Below are 24,373 nucleotides of genomic sequence, written 5' to 3'. Positions count from 1 at the left end.
CGATAACGAACACGTACGAAGTCAATTTCGAAAAAGGTTGATTAGAAACGGCAGACGATGGATTATCTTCGATTCTGAACCACGAGCAACACTTTGGGCCCAGTGAAACGTCGATCGTGCTACTGGCCTTTTGTAATCGTGCACACGTTCTATGTATATAAGATGCAAGGAGAAATAGTATTTTTTATCGATTTAGCATTTACAGAGTGTATTTAGGAGAGACTACCGATTATACCAAAGCCAGCATCTCTCTATCTCTCTCTATCTCTCTGTTCAGTGTTTCGCTTCTCGGTGAACCGAGGAACACTGTTTACCTCTAGAGAAATTATCCGACGAAGCAATTATCGAGCCCGTATAAGTAATTTGTAAATGTCGAGTTAATGTTTCAGCTATCTAAGAGTAATCGAATGTACCGGTCATAAGTTTGGGGTCACTGTTCCGAACGATGATTCTTCAGGATCGAGAAGCGTTTAAAATTTTATTTCATCACTTTTACAGAATTCACGCACAAAGACTTGTTAATTGAAAATTTAATATTCGAATCGTTGGATTGAAAGATTTTCGACCCCAAGCTTGTGCGCGCAAGAAAAACCAAGAAACTAGAGAAACGACGAAGGAACGCAGGCTTGTACAATACGCGCGAGAGTATATTTTGTATCGGAGCGCGCGGGTGCGCGTCAGTATTTTTTGTATCATATTGAAAATCAGACATCACTGTATTAAACGAGCGCAAGTTGGCCCACCAGGGGATGGAAGGAATCGTTACGTTACAGAGATAATGGCAATGCAACGCTATGCATCCACAGTCAATAAAGAAGAAAAATGGGCATTGTTTACCCAACACCTGTGTCGCGTCTGCCAGGTATCGATGAACGTATGTCGTCGCGTGTTAACCCTTTCGCGATCGATATTATTTTTCATTAGAACACGAAACTTAAAGAACCTTGTAAAATATCCGTTACATACCTGTAGAGCCTTGACTCGGAATAAACGAATGTTCAGGAATGATATGATCGCAAAGGGTTAAAGAGTTCAAGCAGGATAGGGTACTTGCAACAAACGGATACTTTAGATCACACAGGGAATAATTAGTTAGCGATTAAGTTAAGCGACGAGTTAAGTAAAGGAAAATGTCCAGGTCTTAGCAGCTACATTAAGAGATTACACGTAATCGTGATAATTCGATCTCCTGTGCGCTTAGGTGCAGCGTGGGTTTCTTTTTTAATTAAGAGAAAATGAAGGAGTATCCCATTAATCTCGAAATCAATGGCGAGTAATGGAACACTCCACCTCCGACCCTTAACCAAAAGAATCCCTCGTTGCGGCAGAGTGTACAGCTTGCGACGAAAGGGGTGAGAATTAGGACACGGATGACGGTATTGTCGCGTGTAAATTGCGTTTTCAGTGGTTTAATTTATTCATCGTAGGAAAACGTTTCGTTTAGTAGATGTATGGATCACGCGAGTAGAAAAGAGATTAATTGGTAGAGTGTGTATAAAAAGAGAAGAGAAATGGAAGAGGAGAGTAAATAGCGAGATACGTAATATATAATAATGTACATGTAAAAATTGTGTATTCTCATATAATAATAGCTGTAATAATTTAATAAATCTTGTATATCGGATTTATCTTTTTCTTCTCAATCTTTTATAATATTTCACCACCCATTTATGCCACCAGAAATTAATTTTCAAAGTTTCCTATTAATTAGCGACTAAATTAATTTTTTTTAATTTTCGCTAATTACACGTGACATTTGCGTAACTCCGCTTGTTAACTTGTTACAATATATTTTGACGATATTCAGAGTCACTGAATTTCACTGGAAATAATAACCCAACAATATTAATGAAGGTACTGTTTATTAATTAAACACCATCTGGACATGATCTCCCTGATTTTTCAATTAACTTCATGATTAATGAAAATACGGATGACTCCAATTATTCATTTGTTTACGCGTTCCATAAAAATAAGCTTCTTAAGACACCATCAATTATAAATGCCAATTCAACATTGGATGTAATTTTTCGTTGTACCAAACATCACGAGTATTTAATCACTTCTAATTGTTTGAACAGTCTTCAGCTTCTTTCTTTTTTTACAACTGAATTATTCATTTTTTAAACCACCAAAGCCCTTCTTCCTCTAGCTGGAAATGTTTAATTAAACCGGTCGTTCGAACAATAGGAAGTGCATCAAGGTTTCATCCCACGGACAAAGGAACAAAAGGTGAATCTTTTCCGCGAAATTGTAAGTTGTGGCACGCAGAACATCGTCGTTTATCATCGGAGATAGAAATTCTCGACACGACTAATGAGTTTCTCACAATTATTTGGTTTCTCACGAAAATTTATTTCTCAACGCAACTCTATAAGTGGAATGTTTTTTTATACAAATTTGTCACGAATCGCGTTGAATAAAAAATGCAAGTTCAAAGGGTAAAAAATGTTTTGGCGCGCATCTACCCCCTCCCCTCTATAAGGACAAAACATCGCGACCGGTCTTCAGTATGGACCACGCGGCCGAACCGCGCGGATGTATCCAAAGGGAGGGTGTACTTCGCGCGTGTTTTTATAAATAACATTTGCCATGATTAAACTCAAATAATTTTCAATTAAATATGAAAATACACAAATTTCATCTGTCGTGAGATTATTTATGCAGAATTGATTGAATTAGGTGAATTTATTAAATGAATGTTTCAGCTTTCAAAGCTTTTTCTAATTTATGATGATACATATTTTAATGACAATAAATACTGTGACCCGTTAAGTGCATCAACGCGAGGAAAATGTAATCTGAAACCACTGAGAATTTGCGATTACCTCTGATGATTAATTTCGCGCGCGAACCCGTAGAATTACTCCCTTCTAAAAGATTCGAATCGTTCCATTTTTCTATCATGTAAAAATTTACAAATCGCCCCCGGGCATGGTTATTTTTTAAACTATCGATCATCGTTCGATCAAAGGTTTCACGGTAAAAATTAAACGGTGCAGTGAGACAAGAAACGGTGAAAGAAGAAATGAAGTTCCAGAATCAGGGATGAAAAGGAAGACGCTGGAAAATGGGAAAATGTTCAGGTTAGTTTCGACAAATAAAAAAAAGAAAATATTGATACATGAATCATGAATGGAATTATTCTTCTGTTTGCAAGGCTTTTAAAGAAGCTTTGTATGCGTGAATTGATGCTTTTAAATCGACGCGAGATAAATTGGCCCAACTAGTATTGCGTGAATCGTGTTATTTTTTCGTTAAGTGCTAAATAAAGTCTCCCTTTTTTCCACGCAGTGATATACGAAACGATTGTACTGTAAAATGTACGAGTCTATTTATTTTGATTGCGTTTAAAAAAAGAAAAATATTTTTTTAGGTGTATGGTTATTGAAGTATCTTTGGAAATTCATGGAGAAGAGATGGTACAAGTTGTTCATTAAGTAGCAGTGTCCTTTTTATAAAGAACTGAATTAATTTAAATTTCAATTGAAATTCTATGCAATTTAAAGTACATCTCAAGTATCTTTTCATTTAATTTAAAGTCCATTTGAAGTATCTTTTTATGCACTGTTCCATAATAGTGTAGATTCTATCATAACGAAGTGCAGCGTCGTGAAAACGAATCTGTTGCCCCTTTATAACCCAATCTGGCCCGGAAGTACAAGCAATTTATACCATCCCGTCGTTTATTCCTTTTTTGTACTCTAGTTATCGATGGAAATGCATCCTCCCGAGTATCATGCATCTCCTAGGCAATTTTCTGAAAATCGTGTTTTAATTACCCCTCTTAATTTCTTTTCTATCGCGAGAGAAGCCTCTGCCTTAATTGAAATACGATTGGAGACTCTGAAGAGAATTTTCCAAATTCTCATTGGAACTCCTTTCGAGATTATTAAGTGAATTATTCAGAAATTGAATGAATTTTTACGATACAAACTTTCAAGTCATAATAGATGTTATTAACCATCGAACGACGAGGCTGGGTCAATCGTGACCCAGATCTTTGAAAGCTATCATAAAGGAGTGTTTTAAATGAAATTGGAATCATACGTTCGGTCAACAAAGTCCGAGCTCTGCTGTTCCGATTAAGAAATAAAAAATTGTGGTTTACGATAGATCTTTTATTCTTATTTCTATATTATTTCGTATTCGAAAGTGCTCGAGCTGCAATGATCGGTGCATTGCTTTTGAAATAAAGTTTGATCGGTTGACAGCTCACTGTACTGAATAAATGGATCGCAAGAGATTAATGGAGAAAAGAAACTCGATTATACAATAGAGCTTCTTAAATGTTGAACTGATCAATTTTTCATTTCCTCTGAATTTTCACGTGCGCAGACTTTTCGTATATCAGAGAATCTCCAGCTGAATTTTCAACCAGAAATCATTACTTTCGTTAATTAATTTTTTTCCTCGGAAAGACTAATCACGAGCAACCCTTATTCGGAAGAAAAATGATTTTGGTCTGAAAAAGATTTAATACGAAATGAATTATTTTCGCAAAATCTTCTAAACGACCGTTTTAATAATTATTGGTGTACAAATACTGCGGTTAGCGGAGATAAAATATCCCTGCAAGAATTGAAGGTAAAATGAGGAGGTCGTTTGTGGTAAATGAACTTCAAAGCCAATTTTTTTCCTGTGGCCAAGAGGGCAGTGTAAAAAAGAAAAAGAGTGGTTGAGTTCGTTAAAAGTACTGCGTTCTTTTCGGGTCATCGCGGAAATTAAAACCGCAAATTTGTGTATTCACTTTTTAAACAACCCATCCTGGAGAAAGGCTCGTTCCTAATTTTAGATTATTAATTAATTATGGACACGATGGAGGAACAATTGAGAATTGAATTTCTCTATACGAAAGGCTGTCATTGGCCTTAGCAAACCTGTTCCCTGTGTGTCATATCTTGTTATATCGGGTCGTATTATTTTCCATGTAGGCCCGTTAACAAATTACATCCGTATCTCGTTCCCATCGGTCGATGTCCAATCAACTAAATCCAAGCTTTACCCCACCATTGTACCGAACGGCCGATGCACTTTGACCGTGATTATGTATGTTCCAAACGAATATTCCATATAGAATAGTCTAATAACAAAATGAGAAAAAGTGACGAGGGTTGTAAACGAGCCTATCGTATTGGTTATCCCTGAAATTTCCAAGGTAAAAAGATCCTATCTTAAAATGGATGATGTCCCTACAAACTAGAACGATTTGTCGTCGCTAGCAGACCGTAATTCTTCCGACGTTTGTCCGGGGTATTACCCGGAAATGAAAAATGGCGTGAATGTAGAGAGAATAGGGAAAAGAAGGCGGAACACAATGTACTCTTCCGGTGATATCGATAAGACGAGGAACGAAGGCCGTAAAGTTCAGATCGTTCCTTTCTAAAGAACCATTCTTTTGGCTTTAAAGACAACAATCTCCTCTGATTCCGTTCGCCCTTTCAGCCCTGAAATTATCTGATCCAACATCCAACAAGTTCGAAAAGTATTTTCAATGAATGAAAAAAAGATAGTCAATTTTTTCCAATTTAATCGTGTATTAACACCCAGGTCGAACGGCTGATTATTTCGTACGCCAATCAAGTTCTGTAATCCTATAAACACGATTTTACGACGATACAGATCCGTGCGGATTGCAAGGCAGCTCCCGTTGAATCTGATCGCATTAATTATCAGAGGATGCAACAGATTACTAATTTACGTAATGAAATGAAGCAGCGATATGCTGAATAGAGGCGAACGAGGAGAGCTGAATAGACTGGTTCATGAATGAATGAATAAATAGAAGATTCTCTTCTCGCATGCTTCGTTAAATTTGCTCACTAAAAATATTCGAAACGATTAAAAGAAAAATTTGATTTACCCTTTGAACAATACGTCGGAGATTGCGATGTTTCAAAGGGTTGAGATTAATGTCTGATTCGAGTTAATCGGAATTTTATTCCTCGATTATACCAGTGACTGATGCCAGAGGGTTGAGCTAAGTATCTGTCAGGAGAAACTATTAATCATTTGATGATACAAGGAAGTAAGGATGACACACCCTTGACGAGTTTCATTATCCAAGTGACTAGCATCAACAATGAAGGAAGCTTGTACGTGTCAGCTGAAGACATCACGGAGAAGAGAATCCGTGTCTTCTTACCGAAGAGATTATCACCTTGTTACAGAAAAAGAAAGTTCATTTCTTTCGTACTTGAAATTGAGAAATGAAGTATTTATGGGTCACTTGTGCCTTGTCATCCTTCTATCGTTATGAAACTCCATAGCGAAGACATTTAAAGAATGCAAAAGGGTATTCTGACAATTCTACCAAGTTATTTGTCATTTCGATGGGACCTTTGACGTAATCTCTTACGTCAATGGGTTGTTTATGGCGTGTCTACAAAAGGAATCGACAGAATCGTGGGCGAAGGAAAAGGGATCCTTTACGAATGGCTTTTTTATGCTTTTTAGTAAATTCAATTAGTTTCCCCGAACAGTGATTATTACGCCCTTTAGACGAATATTACAACGAGCATTAATTAGAAACTGTTCACGCGCTATGGTTGATTCACCGTGAATGCAATATCCTAAAGTTAGGGGTTCTGTTGCTTTTAACGAAGTTCAGGGACTTGCTGTTATTCCTGCACGATCCACGTTTACCTCGTGTCAATGTTAGACATCGAGGGTTAAATAAATTTTGCAAAAAGGGAATCTTTCCTTTTACCGTATTTAGTCACGATTCGTCGAAATCCATAAATAGGGTGATTTTTTGTCTGCCTATCGTCGTACCCCCAGAGCGACCGTGATTTATCGAGATTCTTTGGGGTGTTATACGTCGACAGTGATGTCACCTTAAGCTCGCCTTACTTTCTGATCGATGCAATATTATTATATCTATCTCGAATTCATCGTTGACGCGTGTTGAATAAAATATATCCTATTCCCTTTCTGTTTTTAGATTTCATAGGAAATGCCGTTTCAGTATCGGCAGTAAATGTAAGAAAATCCTATAGCCACCCCCGCAAAAAGTAGGATTACAGAAAGTTTGCAAAAGAAATGTCTCCTTAAATCGGTGCCAGTATACATACTGGATGATCTGCGAGGTAATTCAATTCCTTCTGAAGTATCCTATATGTTCGAATCAAAGTTCCCTTACAGCACATCAAGAAAATAAAAGAACCATTCGAAACGGCATTGAAATGAAAAAGAAAAAGAAACATCCAATTTAAAAGTATCTTAGTTTTTCGAGACGACAAGGATCGTCAGCGTGTTCCCAGCGGATCAATGTCGAGAAACTGTATTCCAGTTTTCTCTCGAAAACGATCCCCGATCTAATCTTTCCTCTTGGTCGAATATTTTTTTACAGTTTCGCCGGTTTCGGAGTCTCGTCTGGTTAGAAGATGACGAGGAGGTTCTCCGGCGGAAAACGAGAGGGGCTAATAATGCCCTCACGCAATAAATCGATCCCCCCCAAGGGAGAAGTTGAAACTGTCATCGTTTGTTCCAGATGGAGAAGAAGAGGTGGTCGTTGTCTGAACCGGAGGCAGCCGCTCGTAAAGTCGAAACCGAGGAATCCATAAACCGGTACGAGGAACCGGGATACCCTTCTGATGTCGTAGGCCGCCATCGAATTAAACTCCACCCTTCTTATCCTGATCGACCGAGTCGCCCCGGGTTTCCTGGTCTCTCGATTCGGAAACGATGCCTGGAATCGGACCCTTTTACGAGCCATCGTGCTCCCAGTTACTCGACTATTCGTTACACCACCTACCTTTCATCGCCAATTTGCCTACCGAGGAAACACCTTCGACCCGGCATCGTTTCCTTCCACCTGCTGTATCCACCTCGGCTCGATGACTATGCGGGATAAAATACAAGTGTATTCGTTCCTGGAGAAAGTGCCGTAGGTTGATTCTTGGAACCATGGATGGAAATTTGACGAACGTTTGGACGGGGAACCTGACTGCGATGCTGCATCAGCTACCCTGCAACGACAGCTTAATTAGTTGCGTGGATCAATGCGCGATCGACTTGGACTTTGATCATCTGTGCACCATCGACAAGGTCACCCTTTCCTCCTCGATGACCCTGTTCTGCAGACCGTGCGATTATTCCGATTGCGACGTGAATGTTTCATTGGTGGTCGGTGGTTTGGAGAGCATCGAGGGGTTGTTCTTGTCGAGGATACCGAGGTTCAGGGAATGCAACGGGACGAATCTGGAAGATCAGGTGAATACATAAATTTTATTAGCGTGTTCGATCTGATTGTTAAATAAAAATTCTTCTTTTTATAGATCCTCGAGTGCACTCCGTCGGAGAACTCGACGACGGAGGATCTCTCGGTCTCTTGCACCCATCGCTCGAAATGGAGTTCGACAAATAAGAGTCGCCGTTTCGACTGGGGCTTCCTGTTCGTCGCGGTGTTCATCGTGGCGGGTGGTTTGGGGAATATCCTCGTCTGCCTGGCCGTAGGTCTGGACAGAAGATTGCACAACGTTACCAATTACTTCCTTCTGTCGTTGGCTGTTGCTGATCTGCTCGTCAGCCTGTTCGTGATGCCTCTGGGCGCCATACCGGGATTCTTAGGTAAGTTTCAATTACTCTATAATGGCGTTGGAAAGCACGTCGCGTGGAAGATAACTGTGCTTTGGAAATAGGAATCCGCGACGATAAAGAAAATTTATCGAATACCGCAGTGATCCACATTTCGTGAAAATGTTGTTTCCCCGTTTAAAAGATTCACTGTGGTCAATAAAATAGTAGCACAATCGAAAATTCGTGTCGCAAATACCTGATAATGGTACACGATTGCGCCATTTCATCTTTTCACTACCTTCCTTTCGGCGAACGATGGGCAGTGATGGTTTGGAATAATGCCAGTCCGTCGAAAACAAAAGGAATACGATTGCTTGATTAAATCCGACTAATTAGAGAGTTCTGACATAGTTACGTAACGATTCGGTGAATTCATTGGCCACGAAATTTCCTCAATTTCTGCCGATAAAGGTCCTTCGATTTTATTTAGTAAAAAAAAATGATTTTTAAATGGCTGCTTCTTTAATACGATGCATATCATGCAAAGAAGCTGAGATTTCTTGGAAAAATTAATTATCTTTCCACTTTTGAAGAGTATAGATTGCATTTCAAGTATCTGGAATTGAAAAATTTAATGTGATTCCGCGATCGAAGGAACTCGAGGTTCGCAGAAGTGGTGGCGAAATTTGTCCGACCACTCGGAAGTTTGTCGCGTTAAGAGAAACGCGAGGGGTGAGTTTGCGAGAAGAAGGGAAATTATAAAGCGACAGAAACGTGTGGCTCGAAGGGTGGACAGGGAAACCAGACGATAAAGTTCGGGAAGAAAATTCAATGCGGTCGCGAACTTTCCGCATTTTCTTCGCGAAACCATTCGACGGTGCATGGTATCGTTTCCGTTTTAGCAACCTATTTCCTATAATCGCGATCGCACATATTTGCGGCTTCTTCAAACTTTCTGTGAAAAAGGAACCGTCTTAAAATCAAGAAAAGAGAAAAAATTCCTTTATGCTCGTCGAAATGAAAGATTGATTACCGTTTCACTTTGCTCCGAGGAAATTGCATTTCCATCTCTGATTCGTTTGTCAGCAGTTTGAGAAGCAGAAGGTGATCAGGAATTCATCGACTCGCCTTTGATTTCCTTTATAAAATTATCTCTCTTTTCTAAATAAATCAGCGACAAACGAGCCGGGTCGACTTTTTAATTCTAAATGAGCCACGAAAGTTGGGGGTGTAAAGGTGGCAATGAAAAATTCAAGTCACTCCCGAGGATGATCTGTCGTCGAAACGTATCCGGTATAGTTTGTCGCGGGTTGTCCAAATAAATTTACTTGAAGGAAGAGCAGGGATAACGCGTGAGTTATACGTTTCCCCAAGGTATTTGTACTTTTGTGAGAAACGGCGAAAAGTTCCCATAGCCGGGGGCCTCGATAAACGTTGGAACGAATAGGTACAGTTCGCTACGGGTTACGGCTCCTATATGGTGTTGTTCCTTATGATTGAATGGCTCGCCGGAAATACGAAAGAAATCCAGCTTGAGAAATAACCAAAGGAAGGAAGTTTACCAAGTGAACTTTAAATGGGACACACACAAGCGAACTGAACGTAACTCGGCAACGCGATGGTGTTAACGTTGGGCACGAATGGGGGTGGTATTAGAGGGGTGGTATTGTGTCTGCGTCGATTTACCGTGGAATTTACTTCATTCTCGATTTGTTTGTTTAATTTAACGTTCGCTAGAGTTTCGAGTTGGTATGCTGCAGTGAAATTATGGGTTGAGTCATAGCTGCCTGGGGAAATTCAGGATGGATGGTGTTTTAGATTCTACCAATTGCTTTTATTTTCGACGAATGGCTTTTGTATGTTAAACAGTTTGTCAACTTAGCATTGAAACTATCGAAGATATTAATTATTTTCTGTTTAATTCAACGTTGGAAGAGAAAATCTTATACGGATGAAATGGAAAATTAATTTTGATGGTGTGTTAAGGAACTTTTTCAGTATGATGGATATTTTGATTTCGAACGCAATATGGGACACTATTTTGCAGCAATTTCTAAACGTTAATTAACACCCACTGTTGCTCGCCCGCTCGTAAACACTCTAATGTCCTGTCCCCATAAACTTTCCTAGTTTCCCTGTGCAAAGCGATTTCGCATAGTTTCTCGATGGAACACCATAACGAGCGAGTCTAGAATAAATATTGCTTGGAAATTCAGCTTAGAGTGCTTTGGGTCACCTGAACTATATTGCAATTAAGCACGTGCACGTTTCATAAATTCTAATCTCTTTTTTCTCACGCTGGCAATCGAGCAGATGAGATTAAGGGTGGCAAACGTGTGCCGAAAATTAATTTCTTATCATTTTCATCAGTGAAAACGAGCCAAAGTGTTGAAAATTTAAATATTAATTCTCCATTAGTGTATGGTTTTGCAATTACAGTAATTGTTTCCGGAAATTCGTGGATCCACGAACAGGCCCGTCGAAACTTGATAAATGGGAATGAGAAAAAAAAAAAGTGGAAAAAGATTACACCATGACAGAGGCGACAGCTGCGTTCGCCGCAATTGAGATATATTTCGTTTTTATAGGGCGGACAGTCGGCCGATACAGCGAGGTTCGGTTTTTGTGCTTGTCAAAAATGGAAATTCGTTTTGGCCATCCGGTAAAAAAACGCGGTTCAGCTTTACGGTGGATCCGTGCGGACTTGATAATTAATTTTTTCACGGTGTATGCTCCCTCGACTGTCGAGCTTCGTTTCGTTAGCTGACTTCGGGGAACGTTTCCCGAAAATTGTGAAAAATATATCTCCCCACGGTTGGAAATGTTTTCGATGGATGAATAAGTTAAATCGTCTGTATGATTTTGCTTTGAACATCAACGACCAGCCGAACAATGTTCTCAAGCGTGAATTTCGACCACTTGGAACGCATTAATGTGCAATTTCGTGATAGACAGCTGTCACTTGCTTTCACTCGAGATATTCGATTGTCATCGTCTATATTGAATGCCCTATGTTTGACGAGAGTATCTATGTATACTTCCCCTTTGGCCAATTTCAGTTTCGAATGAAAGCTCGTCAGGAATATTGAATATTAGTTATCGATATAACATCGGTAATTATCGAGTAATAAACCCTTCTTCGAATAATTTCCAGGGTACTTCTAAAAAGGCTTACTGAATTTAAGATAATGCCATCCTTACGTGTTTCAAACGCAATACCTCTGTAGACTTTGTTTCAACTTTGTTTCAACAGCACAGTTCGTGGTACGATTAAATGACCCAGTTCGATAAAAAGTTTTGTTACTGCACTTCCAACGAAACACTCCCACAATAACGATACATTTCGTGTGCTTCGTTATTTACAAACGTGTATTCTTTTATTTATAAATCGAGCAATTAACGAAGTTAAACGAATTTAAGAAACGAAATCGCAGCGAATGTAAATCCCAGAATTACAATGCAGTTGTTTGTATTTGTTCGGCTATCAAATTCTACATGAAAAATCGGAGAGCGTGACGGAAACGCAATCCTACAATCGATTGTAAATATAGAGAGAAAACAGGTGTACAATACACCTTTTGTACGAATCAGAAAAGAGACGATCTCCCATTCTATGAAAGAAAATAGAAGAAAGTTTAAGATAGAAGCCAGTTTCGGATGAGAAAAAATGATTTTTATAGTTAGATGAATAATAGATTGTTCGACTAGTTTGTTTCAGTTTTATTCAATTAAAAATTTCGTTGAATTATGTGGGTGGAAAGTACGACGAAATCGTGGGAAGGATTCCAATAAACGGGCTATAGAACTTTTCCGGGAATATTTATTTCAGGGATCGCTAATTAGAACCATTTAACAAGTTCAATAATTAGAGGTGTATTTGTGACGGAAAAAAGATAATCGATCGAGCTACTTTTGGATATGGTTGAATTTGGGAAAATTCGATTCCCTTATAAATTTTAAACATTCAACGTGCGAATTATATCTTAATTAACGATTGAACCCGAGTTTCCTACCTCCTAGCTCAAAAATTCATGCAGCTTTTGGATTTTAAAAGTTTCCAGGGTTCCTCGTTAGAAACTTCGAGCTGAATAATCATATATCTTTACTTGAAACTTCGAGGAATATTTTTTCCTTACACAAACGAGCATATTCTTACGATTTACTAACTTAAAAAAAAAAAAGGAAGAAAATTTGATGAATTGCGGTTTCGAACCCTAGACACTCGTTAAATAAAATTCGAGCCAGATTGTTTTTCCCCAAAATCCATCGTTCTCACTTTTTTAGTTAACAAACTCTCAAATGGAGAAGTCAATACCGAATATTGTACCTTTAAATTCTAAAAGGTTGCTGGAAATCAGCGTCGCTCGTTAAAAAATCGAGTGGCGACAAGTGGGGGCGTGTTGACGATGGTTGAACCATTTCAACCATTCCAACGAATAGAGTTTTAAAACGTTCCTTGCCTCTTTCAGCAAACTCGTCCTGGCACTTACCGAGACTTTTCTCGAATGTAGCGACAGTATAGAGCAACGAAGTATAATGGGCACGTTTAATGGGGTCTGCAAAGGAAGGATGGCACGGGGTTGATTGGAATCGTGTCACCTTTGAGAGGTCGTAACTTTTTAAACACGAAAACTCTCCACTTGTTTTTTAATACTTTGACGGGGATCAAGTTTGTCGAGGAAAAATTACGAGATTTATTTTCGATGAAACCCTATTTCATTTTTTTTTTTTTATTGCTAACGAGCAGTGTTAAGTTTTTTTTTCTTCGTTGGACACTCCAAGCACGAAATAACTCTCAAGAGGTTTCTTGATGTTTATTGCGTTCGCCTGAAAGTTATTGCTTACGCGAGAATATTTTATTCGTTTCCACCTTTAAATTCTTTATAAGATGTTTAAATTTTAAAATTTCGCGTGGAAGATTTTAGTGGATAGCAGCTCTAATCTTGAAGATTGAAAATCAAATTGTTCTAATTTTCAATAATTAAAATAAGATCGAGCGATTAATTTTCTTTATCGATGAACCATCTTCCAATACACTTGTCCTTTGTAATCAACCTTTTTAAACATCTCCATTCACTCACCCTGTTCCGGATCCTCTTCAGGATGTTCTTCAAGGAGCTCAGGTTCGAGGACTTGCCTACAAAAGATATTGGGGTAGTTTCAATTTCAGTGTTCGCTGACGCAAGCAGAAGGGCAGTAATCGGTGATAAGATGATTCTTAAGGTGATTTCTTGATTAAAAATTCCACTCCCGTCGAGAAATACTCGAATGAGTGTTGTCCCTGAACGAAGAGAAGTCTTAGGGTGGATAATTTTCTGCAAATTATGATCATCGAGGGTCAAAACGTTCGAGGGCTGATATTATTGTAGCTTCATTCGCAGAAAAAAATCATTCTATTCTCACCATCTTCCCCTCCTTTCCAGATAGAACATACGATTTCTGTTTTCTAAGATGCTTTGATATCAAATACAAGATTCTTCTGGTCCGAATGATCTCCGAGATTGCTTTTCCTCTGTGAAAAGTTATTTATTTTGTACATCGAATGTTGGACTTTGAAGTCTGTTCATTTTATTATTTCAAGAAGAATTTTTATTGACTCATTTTCGACGGACGGCTGAAAAATTTAACGAGTTCTTTTGTATTTAAATTTTTATCGCGTTAAATGCTGTGACAGGTGGAATTGAAATTCTATTGGATCCATTAAATAGGTCGTTATCTTCTGAATAATAGAGAGGTGAAATATTTTTCCGTCATTTCGTTCGTTTATAGAAAAGCGAAGAAAACTTTTGGATAACGTTAATGCCGACCCTCTGAGACAGCAATTATTCAAATTTCATTTTCATCGTCTAACTTTCGTACTGCTCATTTAGATATACAATATTAGCTTTTCAATATACCAAAGTGTTTCGTTTCAAAATTGACTGTTTAATTTAAATCGAGGCACCGGCTGGGTCGCCATTGATCCGCCACCACCGAGGGTTAATATCAAAGGGGTAGCAAATTGAAAGCTCGAATCGGTATTATAAATCGTTATTATAATACGGCTTGCTAGGTAGAAACGTTTAACCGCGCCAGCGAACGGTCTGAATCCTCTTGTCTGACCACATACGGACTAATACTACTTACTCCGCAAGACGACGCCTATTTGTCTTGCCTATTTCCGTGAAATTACTTCGTAAAATACTTCCGCGTTCGAAGCGGAGCAAATGTGACTGGAATACACATAAAATACGATTTCTTAGGAATATTTGTCATTCCAGTTTCATATTTAAAAATTCCGATTATTCGATTATATTAACTCGTCCACTCGGAAGATTTAATAATCCAAAGAATACAGCGTATCTTTCAACCTGAATTTAAAAACAGCAGGGAAAAGAATGTTCTCCCTTCTTTAGAACATTGTTTACCATCCATCCAATAAACCGAGAAGACTTTCAGTGTCGAAGAGAAAACAAACAGCTTGTTTGAAAATCAGAAAGAAACGCATCCTTAGTCGATTTACAGGGATGCTTGTCGCGTTATCCTGAAGGATCATTTTTTATGCGAAACGATGATCTCTCTGGTGGATTTATAAATAATTCATGGGAGAATTTATAATCGCAAAGAATTGTAAATGTAGAGGAGACTCTTCGATCGTCTGAGGGATCAGAGAAGAGGGATGAGATAGCTGAACGAATCCGTGAAAATTTCTTTCGATTAACGAGATTCCCATCGAATTCCGCTGGGTTAGTTTACAATCGAACAAAGTAGAACGAGTAGTTGCAACCTCACGGTTTTTATTGAAGCCGAACAAACGGCTTTGTACATCGGGATTCGTAAAGTTTCGGGGAAATCGTGGAAATTTAATCTTTCCCCGGTGCGAGGATACGAATTTTGGTAATCAGGATCAGGTTGGCTAATGGAACATAGTTTTCGGTTCGTTTCGATGGAATTCCGAGTGAAGGCAAGTTTCACGGCCGAAGTTTTCCCTGAGAGGTACTTGAAATTTATTGCACTAACTTGTTTTAATAAATCATCCTATTAAGATGTAATGATAATCATTGATCGAAGTTCGAAACTTGAAGGCTCTAGGGAAGTGTACTTCATGCAAATTGGAGATGAACAAGTTTGAAAAAGATTGCAACTTGTGCCATTCTAACAAAGCTCTCCTATGTTGCAATTTCATGTACAGAGATATTTTATCGTCGTTTATTAATGCTGCACGCGTCATTTCATCGTAATTTACATAATCAAATTATCAGATCAAGTTGCGATAATCTAGCAAATTGAATTTCATTCATTCGGATAGAAATGCGGTGAAACGATCGCATTCAGAGGCGAATCAGTGTAAACAGACGGTCGTAACGTTGACGTTCTTTGATCTCCTGCCTTTTCATACGGCTCATAGCGCGAGTTAAATTGACGGATTTCCGTGTTACGTTTCGAAACCGCCTAAATTCACGAGATAGATCGAACGAACGGACTGTTTACAGGAGAACAGCAGGAAACGAAGGCAATCGATCATATCGATTACTTATAAATCGGAATGTATTGTTACTGAAAATAACGAAGCACCGAAACGTTCTGGGTTTCTAGTCGTTCCACGTGTACCGAGAAATAACATTGTGGCATTGATCTAAATTGATCTAATAGAAACCTTGTTTCCCTATGCGTTGGACTTGAATGCTTTGCATTTTGTCCTATTGAAATTATTTCACGCTGCTATTGAAAAGAATAATTGCGATTGCATCGGGATCTATGCGTTTGCAAGTTGAAACACTTGCAAATTTCAGCGTTTGTAAATTTCAACAGTTGCAAATTTCATCGTCTACGAATGTAAACGCTTGCAAATCTAAATATCTTACAAGTCCAAGAATCGAAATAGCTGGCAACCTCGAATCTGCTCTTCTTCGAATGCCGTTTTCTAAATTTTCAAACGTATAGCCCGCGGTAAAGAAAATCCATTCGTCCTTCGAACGATCCTGGAAAATTCAGCACCGACCTTCCGTCGAACCATCCGTAAACGAATTCGATCGAACCGAGACACAGAAATGGTAGAGGCGAAACTTGGTATTCGGTTGAACGCATTCGGACCGTGTTATTTCAAGATACCGTCAAGCTATTCAAACTAATCCGGTTAATAATAGGTTCACTTTGAAATGAGGAGTTTCGTAACGAACAGGTCAGACAGGTCGGCTGATATCATAACGAATGAGTCGAGCGAATCAAGCTTCAAGGTGGAAAGAGTTTCTTCGGTGTCATTTAATTAAACGTTTTCACAAATTCTTGCTCTTTACGGCACCACCCTATTCTCCATCTAGGGATTCTACTGAATTTTCAATGGAACTCCTTTTATGGATTTAATAGCTGAATTTTACGATATTATTTCATCTTACCATTTTTCAGGATCCCTTAAAATCCTCAATTTTCATTTCTCTCTAAAAATTTTGCAATTTAAATTTTCCCTCCTCGGTCTTACAGCGTACAATGAAATCTGTTCCGGTATCCTTTGGAAATTTATCAAAGTATCGAGAAATGAACGAGCCTCCTGTTCTCCGTTTCAGGGTACTGGCCATTCGGGGTGCTTTGGTGCAACGTTTACGTGACTTGCGACGTGTTAGCGTGTTCAGCGAGCATCATGCACATGTGTTTCATCTCGCTGGGTCGTTATTTGGGCATCCGGAACCCGCTGAGAACACGGCACACCTCGACCAAACGAATGGTCGGTTTCAAGATCGCGGCTGTTTGGCTGCTCGCCATGTTGGTCTCCAGTTCCATTACGGTATTAGGTAAGAAATATTTTGCCCTGTCATAGGAAATTAACCGGAATACTTTGTCATTTAGGAGGTTCGTTATTTTCGAGATTGTGAGTAAACGATTGGCAAACTTTTTACCTTGCAATCGTCTTGGCATGGAAAAGAACCTCGAAACTTACGATAGGACACTTTCAGAAACTCGGCTCAGGATTAGCCGTTTCGTAAGCGAAGGAATTGATTTCCGGAGTAGGAATAGCGTTTTTTTTTTTTTGCGCTACTTCCGGTCCAGCGACAGGGTAAACGGAAAAGTTGCACGAAATCAGCCTTCTTGCCTTCGATATTCGAAACTATTTCCGATACTGCGACCCAGGTCGATAAGCGATTACGTTTTTGCACGAGCCCGCCGGTTGTCTGCGCTCGTTTCTGCAATCAAATAATCGGAGAATAGTAAAAAAAAAATCAACTGCGACGTGATCGTGCTGGGATTTCTATATCTCCTCTTCAATACTTGCGAAAACATTTTAGCAGAGAATTTTGTAATTCTTTCTGTACACAGGTATAATCAATCCGTTGAATATAATGCCACGACCTGGTACGTGCGTGATCAACAACAGAGCTTTCTTCGTGTTCGGTTCCCTGATCGCCTTCTACATCCCCATGATCGTGATGGTAGCCACGTATGTGCTGACGGTGCAACTTTTGCGACAGAAAGCTCGTTTCGTCGCGGAACACCCTGAAAGAGATCAATTCCGAAGACTAGGTGGTAGATACTCCTCGACCAAGACGTCGACAACCGGAACCACCACTACAGCCTCGTTATCCACTCGACACGCGTGGAGGACTTCCGGTACCGGTCTTGGAAGTGAAAGGTACCTTATAGAAATTTAATTTTTTCAATTTTCTTCCGAGGAATCGTGCAATTGATTAATTATTTATCTTACCACGCGCCCGGCTCCTTGTTCCAATTCGATCGGTTCAAGATCCATCTGTTATTAATTAACGACGAGGCCGCGTGTCGCAATTCGTGGTGCATCGAGCGGATAACTTGTTTGCGCGAAGCATCGCTCGGTTTAACATAGTTACAGTCTAGCCTTGCTGTAAATATCACAGATGCAAGGGTGCAAGAACGGGCAAGCAGCAACCGCAGTTGAATTTCACTGTGAACGGGGCGGGCAGCCCGACCGGAAGCACCGTCGGGACGAAACAGGGCTCGAAAGTGGATCAGGCCACTCAAACGCCGGAGAACATTGCCCGGGAAACAAGAAACTTCACTCTAAGAGCTTTGAAGCTGCAATTGAACGTCACGCCTACCACCCTCAATCTCAGGTGAATTATTTCGTCGGCTCCTTTGCTCCATTCACCATTACCGTCTTTGATTTCAACGGACAAATAAAAGGCTGGGGTGGTTTTCTATTTGAGACAGCCTTGGGAATGATTTCAACCCTTAAACTTAAATATTCACTTGGCTTTTATTTTTCATTGTTCCATCATTCTGCAAAGTTTCATCAAAATCGACAGGTCTGATTCATTATTAGAAGAGCGGTATTTGATTTAAGTAGTATAAGTCAATGTAAAGTCAGACGCGTCCAATATCCGCATCAATATCGATGGATGGGTTTGATTGTTATTAAATTTGTTCCTGCCACATCATCACGAACAGTGTCCAAAATTCGTGCCACAGTACTGAACGTGTTAATCGTTAATCAACAGGCGAACGTAACGTATGAAACCAAATTACCTTCGATCGTGTTCGTCTACCAAAGTTAACGCGGTTGGTGGTCGGTGGTGGTCATAGAAAACCCTCGATTTTCCTCCTGGTTCTTGTCGCGAGTAGATTGATTTTCTGTCAATGTTAACCAACGACGAATTACACGCGAGCGGATAAACCGCTCGCGTGTGAAAACCCATTTGTGAATGCAAATAACGCAGCTTGTTTTCCCCCCGCGAGGATTCGACAATGATTGGAAACGATTTCACCAGGTTTCTGGCTGGGAGAACCAAGAGAAGATCCATGGCCGCGAATGCCGTGGCCACGGAACAGAAAGCCAGTAAAGTTTTGGGTTTGGTTTTCTTCACGTTCGTCTTGTGTTGGGCACCGTTCTTCCTTTTGAACATCTTCTTCGCCGCTTGTCCCGAGTGCTCGGTGCCGGTCCACGTGGTCGACACGTGCCTCTGGCTCGGTTACGTGTCATCCACCATCAATCCAGTCATTTACACCATCTTCAACAAGACCTTCAGGGCTGCGTTTATTCGATTGCTGAAATGCAAGTGTTCCAGGTGAGTGAAACTTGGTTTAGAAAGATTGATAATTTTTGAAAGGGTTATTTTGAATTCTATGTATTTTATACTTGCTCCAGATCAGCAAGACCGACTAGATATCGTTCGGTGACAGAAGGTGGGCGCAACACTATGAGTCTGTGCACGCCAACAGCGCTTCCACTGGCCATTAGTCTTCAGGGTACACCGTTGTTGACCCCGACGTCGAATCCTTCGGCTACACCGGCTTCAGGAAGCTCGTACATGACGATGATGCATCGCACACCCAGCTCCCTATACCGTGACACCTTCCATCAAGTCGAGCATGATCAGAATTGTTGAAGAGTCCTCAGCTCCTGTGAACAAACATTACTGAAGTATTAGTTATGGAGAAATGTAAATGAACATATTCCTGGTTCAATGTTAAATTTGGTTTTGGTAATCGTGCAAACGTTTGGCTACTTTTAAATAGAAAAAAAAGTGGAGAGATGTTGGAGTAATGGTAATTATAATAAGCGTACTGTTTCTGTTCTTGCCAGCGAAAAAAGAAAACACCTGTAGTACCGAATTGCAGAAAGAAAATTTTTATAGTTTAATGAACTATAAACCAAAGATTATCGTTAAGCCGAAACCGCGATCCTGTAGCAAAGTGACTGTTATAAAAAAGAAGAAACTTAGACGTAAAAGTTTGCGATTGCATGAAATAAAAACCAAAGAATAGCGGATACTATTTCCCATCGTGAAATCATGTTGAACTTTCCTCGCTAACCATCCGAAATGTACTATTGTCTGTGATATCGACGAAACAATCCCCTGCGTTTATTAACGATTGTCTGTCATGGTGTAAATTATTAAACAATCATACATAAAACATTATACAGAAAAATGACACGCGTTGATACATACAGTATATGAAATAAAATAGTAATTTAAAGATATAATTGCAAACGATGGCCTATTCCTACCCCTTAAATCAATTATAAATGAAAATTGCAGTGTTCTATTACATGTTACATGAAAATAATTGAATTATTTCAAGCTTTTTAAAAAATGATCCTACTAGGGATGATCGATAGAACTAAGAAAATGAAAAATTGCTTTTTTTCGAAAAATATGCAACTTTTAAGATTCATTGCCGTTAGTAAAGTATTCTATGATGAAAATGCAATCTAAATAATTGCCCTACATTTATCTGGAAGCCTTAAAATTGCTAATTGAAAATTAGCGCGATTCATGGACCGTAAAAAGCCTAGCCATCTAGCGGTGGAACGGTGGAACTAAAAAAATAGAAAATTGCTTTTTTTCGAAAAATAAGCAACTTTTGGGCTATATTGGGGCCAGAAAAGTGTTCTATGATCAAAATGCGACCTAAATAGTGGTCCCACGTTGCTCTAGAAGCCTTAAAACTGATAATTAAAAATTAGCGCGATTCATGGACAGTAAAAAGCCTATCCATCTAGCGGAGAGCTGGTGGAACTAAAATATTTTAAATATTCAAAAGCGATCGCTTTCCGCAATCAATAAGGGTCTTTTAATTTTAATTTTATTACTTCTATTGTAATGAATACCTTGTAATGCTTTTGCCAGAAACATGTGCGAACAATAAACTATTTATTACTACTAATTACTGTATATTTATTTAGAATGTTAGCTTTAAAGAGTAAGTCGTAACTTACCTTGACTTAAAGTCTTTAGATAATCGAGAAGTAGAAGCAAACATTCTATTTCACCTTCATTTGTACTAACTTTTATTTGACAAATAAAAAGTATCCATTACAAATAATTGTAAACTGTATATCTTATATAATACACACATCGTGATACGAGCGAGATTGTGTGTCTCTTTATTTCAATCAGCCATATATTTTCATTTCACACGTACACATACACACCGATCCTTTCTTTCTCCTTTTTTCCATATTTAATCTTTCACGGATTAAAATTACAAACAATCTCTACCTCCCACCTATTTTTTTCTTCTTTCATGCACGCATGCATTCAAAAAAACGGCACCTATTTATCTCTCACGCATTTCGTGTGTGTATAATATGTATGTATGCATGTATGTATCTCTGTTTTACATGTTTCTCGTGTAATCCTTATTGCGTAAATTGGTGTTGCAATTGTTGCAAAACACCTGGTTCCTCTTTCAGTGTACACCGGAAGAGGAAGAAGATCATTTTCCAACAACCTCCACACCACAAAAGACGGTACGATCGTGAGTCGAACGGAAATGCACGCGCTTTTCTCTATTTCCGAGATCACGCGCGGACGTCGAAATTCCCTTTTTTATTTTTTTTATTTTTTTAATTGATCATGGAATAAACACAGCGTAGTGGGAATAGACCGTCAGAAAGAGGAAGAGAATGGTTCTCCTTTTGTTAAATCTAAAAGAAAAGGGTTGGTGAACGCCTTCGTTCGATCGAGATGCATTAAAAGGAAAAAAAATAAAGAAAAATGCCCTTTGTAAATTATCGACCCTGACGACTGTAGGATCCCTGGTTCTATGGTTCTTTGTTTCCGTTTTTAAACCATTTTAGAGACTGAGACTTTAATATCAGGGGACAAAGAAGAAGGAGAATGTAAGGGTGCCGTGAAATTTATCCTCTGGATACACGATGTTGGTCTTGAGGAAAGGGAAAGTGGACGAGTTTGGACTTCAGGATGGTTTTCATCCACGCGGTTAATCTGTTTGTTATATTTGCAAGCTTCTTTCCGTGAAACGATCCCTAAAAGAGAACACCAGCTACTATTATTATTTTTTTTTTTTTTAACATGTATAAAGATTGAAGAGACTCAAGAAACTTATGGTGCTCCCTTTCAGAAGACGTTCAGAATTTGATATTCGATGTCAGACCACATTAAACTTTAATAACACTGAATGCACACGCTCTCGAGAGGTAACAAAAATGATCTCACTCCTGTTGTTTCGTCATCAATGATCGTTTCATAAGATACAAACAGATTTTGTACGCGAATATAGTATATTATTATATATATATCTATATATATATATAGGTTCACTGTTCTTAAAGTTTAACATTCTCCCAAATGGCTTCAATTATATACTTTCTAAACACAATGTATGCATCAGACTTCGTTGCAAGTTTCTTTTGATTCCACGTGTCGTGACCCTCTCTTCTTTCACTCACACATATTTATCTTAACAATCTATACCGCGAGAAAAGAAAAATGATCAGGGACACCCGTGGATTTACACGCTCGATCCACGAAACTGAGTGTTTACGTTTTCCTTGTATCATTAGTACAAAAGACTCTCAGGTGTATTGGGGATTACAATTAATGCAAAAATTACTCTTATTAATAATCGTACAATAGTGATAATAATAGTAATTAGAATAATAATAATAGTAATAATAATAAATGATGCAGCAGCAGAAACGTGGTTTACGTGGCGATTAAGGAAAGGGAAGTGATACTTTCAATGATTTCTCTTCTCCTATTTTCATTTTTCCTTGCTTCTTACACACGTGTATGTACAAATTTCGATTCTGTAAAGTTATTATCACCGCTACATTTTCCACCGATTCTTCAGCTCATCGAAACCGTCCAGAGAAATGAATTCATTTGCGAAATTATCAAAGATCATCGTTCCTCTACATCATCGATCCCGGGGGTTTTTACTTAAAGTCTCACGAATCGTCATGGTGCAGACATTTCCTCTAAGAAAAGAAAGGGAAATCACGTTCCAGGAAGATTTCTGCAGCGACAAGAACGAAAAAAAGAAAGATACAGGCAACGTGTGCGCTTCGAAAATTGGTACCCGGAAGGATCATCCAGTTAAGAATAGACGGGAAGGTAAAGGGGGGGAAAAATATATATATTTATATATGATCTTATCAAAGTTGGTCCGTGACAAAAAAGCACGCGATACAAAACGATTAAAAAACGCAGAAAAATATACTAATAATAAGGCAGGGGAAAAAATGCGCGAAGATCGAGAACGACCTCAAAACTATGCTTTCTCTTTGGCCTTTCTTCAGCACGAGGAACACGCTGCTCCTCGACGTCTCTAGTGCCAATTCGAGTTTTGGAATTCTCGAATGAGTCGAATGAATCGAATGGAAACGTGTCGCTTCGTATTGAAAGAGGATTTCGTTCTTTATCTCATTCTATTACGTACAAGGAGAGAAAACGGGTGTGCTGTTCGCAGCTTGCAACCCTCGGAATAGGCCATCGCAACCGTAGGGCACAGGATATTAACAAATTTTCGGGGTTTCTTGGATTACAAATAGCGGTGTTCTGGGACTGGTCTGCAATTTAGGCGAGTGTATTATTTGCAACTCAGTTCCTCCACACAAACTACCCTTTCCTAAACTTTATTACAATCCTGTTCACTGGTCAGAGTGTAGAAATTGAAAACGGGATCTCTACTCACACAAACAGCAATCAGCAAGCACGAGACCTTGGGAAAGGTCTCGTGGATCTCCTCGAAAAGAAGATGACCCCCTAACCGCGTGTGGCGATAGCGTGGAATAGAGAATAGAAACTGTGTGTAACAAGGAGTTCTTTGAATTGCTCCAACTAGCCTTTTTTCACGTACAAGTTAAGAAGTTAATGCGAAAGAGCAGCAGTGTGTCTGAGGCTGCTTTGAAAAATGACTGCGTGCTTTCTTTTTTTTTTTATTATTTTTGCTTCTGAACGCGTGTGTGTGTGTGGTTCCTTGGATGCGGCGGCTGAAGAGTTCGTCGTATCATCGAAGGTTTCGGTTTTCCACTTTTTCGCACGAATGTCTGTCCATTTGCGGAGAAGTATCCTTAAAAAAATTACAAACGCATCTTTGGCTCCCCCTGAATGCTTCCTCTACCACGTCCTAATAATGGTCTGCATTCTCGTGCACG

The 24,373-nt window shown here is 39.1% G+C and overlaps 2 protein-coding genes across 8 annotated transcripts in view; one reads left to right on the top strand and one right to left on the bottom strand.

The window, feature by feature from the left end:
* The first annotated feature begins 26 nt into the window (after window positions 1-26).
* 5-HT2A (5-hydroxytryptamine receptor 2A) lies at window positions 27-22,307 on the top strand. Of its 2 annotated transcripts, XM_034328096.2 has the most exons (8): window positions 27-3,086; window positions 7,493-8,214; window positions 8,280-8,571; window positions 17,064-17,288; window positions 17,812-18,124; window positions 18,366-18,581; window positions 19,236-19,532; window positions 19,613-22,307. In XM_034328096.2, the coding sequence occupies exons 2-8, from the start codon at window positions 7,909-7,911 to the stop codon at window positions 19,851-19,853; spliced, it is 1,890 nt and encodes a 629-aa protein (XP_034183987.2). In that variant the 5' UTR covers window positions 27-3,086; window positions 7,493-7,908; the 3' UTR covers window positions 19,854-22,307. The 2 variants fall into 2 exon arrangements, with proteins under 2 accessions (XP_034183987.2, XP_076545056.1); XM_076688941.1 differs by lacking the exon at window positions 17,064-17,288.
* Window positions 21,797-24,373, bottom strand: part of HnRNP-K (Heterogeneous nuclear ribonucleoprotein K) — a 61,295-nt gene continuing 58,718 nt past the window's right edge. For all 6 annotated transcript variants that reach the window (XM_034328105.2, XM_034328110.2, XM_034328109.2 and 3 more), the window contains one exon: window positions 21,797-24,373. In XM_034328105.2, the coding sequence (XP_034183996.1) occupies window positions 24,346-24,373 (28 nt within the window). In that variant the 3' untranslated portion in view covers window positions 21,797-24,345.

The sequence above is a fragment of the Osmia lignaria genome, chromosome 1 (assembly GCF_051020975.1).
Source record: "Osmia lignaria lignaria isolate PbOS001 chromosome 1, iyOsmLign1, whole genome shotgun sequence".
Classification (NCBI taxonomy): Eukaryota; Metazoa; Arthropoda; class Insecta; order Hymenoptera; family Megachilidae; genus Osmia; species Osmia lignaria.
This window is presented reverse-complemented; position numbering and strand designations above follow the sequence as displayed.